The sequence below is a fragment of the Octodon degus genome, unplaced genomic scaffold, assembly GCF_000260255.1.
Source record: "Octodon degus isolate 3935 unplaced genomic scaffold, OctDeg1.0 scaffold00163, whole genome shotgun sequence".
Classification (NCBI taxonomy): Eukaryota; Metazoa; Chordata; class Mammalia; order Rodentia; family Octodontidae; genus Octodon; species Octodon degus.
Window position 1 is genome coordinate 1,688,262 of NW_004524739.1, and position 1,449 is coordinate 1,689,710.

Genomic DNA, 1,449 nt, shown 5'->3' on the forward strand with positions numbered 1-1,449 from the left:
AAGAGCACCGTTACCATAAAGTAAATTTGAAATAATAAATTTTTAAGCTTTAAAATTCTAGTAAGTGAGCATTCTTTTTTATTGGATTTAGAGATATGATATGCATATTGTCCCTATGGTATTCTCAAATTATGCAGCATGCATCCATTTCCTTGCTGTCCACTGAGCCAGTCATTTAGCACTCAGGTATTTCACGAAGAAACTTTGCCATTAATCCGGACAGTGTCGGGAAGGTGCTCACAAAGAAGACTTTCTTTTGGCTGGAGATGGCCTTTGCTAGGTGTGTTGTGTTATCTCTTAAAATTCTGTTACAACTTGAAGATAAGTGTGCTTCCTCCAGGCAGAGTACTCTGTTAGTGTGTTCTGTACTTTAGTTACTGGTAAAAGAAGACAGTGACTGCTCTTAAAAAGCAGGCAGACAAACTATATAAAAGGGCCAAGAATATAATCAGTGCAGAGCGCTTGCTTAGCACAGGCACAACCCTTGGTTTAATCCCTAACATGAGAAAACAAAACCAAAAGGAAAGGGTTCAATCCCCAGTACCACAAAAAAAGGAGGAGTGGGGGGAGGAAACCACCCAACTAACTTCATAGTATGGTTTTGGTTAGTTGTATTCCTGTGATCTGTGAAGTAGGAGATTATGATGAATGTATTTTCTTTTTAAATAAGTCTTTCTCCTCTCACCTCCCCAGCTGCTCAGATAAAGAATTTGATGAGCCAACTAGGGACGAAGCAGGACTCAAGCAAGCTACAAGAGAATCTGTGAGTAGCTCCCTACCAGGGCTGGGTTTTTCGAGGGCCCCTGGAGGATGTGTGAATGTCCTTGCTGACCCGTGTGACAGCCCAAGTTCCAGTGTGAAGTCAGAAAGAAGCAATGAGTCTGGAGGGAACAGCTGGACCTAGAGGGGGGCAGCAGGGTATATGAATGGATTCAGATTTCCACTGCCTCTCAGTGGTCTGACTGCTTCTTTCTTCCCTTGGCTACTTTAGCAGAACAATTTAGAGAGGTAGAGAAGGAAACTTTTACAACTCTTAAACTATATTGTGTTCACAGTTCATCTTGTTGGTGTGGGACTGCGGGTCATCTAGTTTATAGCTGAATTTCCAACTTTATTTAGAAGTAGAAAATTTATTCAGAACGACCCATGAGCAGTCTGAGGGATAGAATAATGGAATAAAATACTAGTAGTAGAACTCCTGATTATTTATTTTTATTTATTTATTTGCGGAACTAGGGATTGAACTCAGGCCCTTGAGCTTGCCAGGGAAGCGCTTATTCTACTGAGCCATCTCCCCGGCCCTGAGAACTCCTGATCCTTTTTTTTTTTTTTTTTCCATAATTTTATTGAGAAACAAATAGCAATGAGACAGTTTCAAACCAAACTGGTAGGACAGTTTCAATAAATAACACATTGCATACATTCTTCCTAGTGGTTAATTGCTGTACA

At 40.4% G+C, this 1,449-nt stretch overlaps 1 protein-coding gene across 1 annotated transcript in view; it reads left to right on the top strand.

Moving 5' to 3' along the window:
* Positions 1-1,449, top strand: part of Stx12 (syntaxin 12) — a 39,484-nt gene that overhangs the window by 11,973 nt on the left and 26,062 nt on the right. Inside the window, exon 2 of the mRNA XM_004642873.2 lies at positions 694-763. Within this exon, the coding sequence (XP_004642930.1) occupies positions 694-763 (70 nt within the window). The remainder of the gene's footprint in view (positions 1-693; positions 764-1,449) is intronic.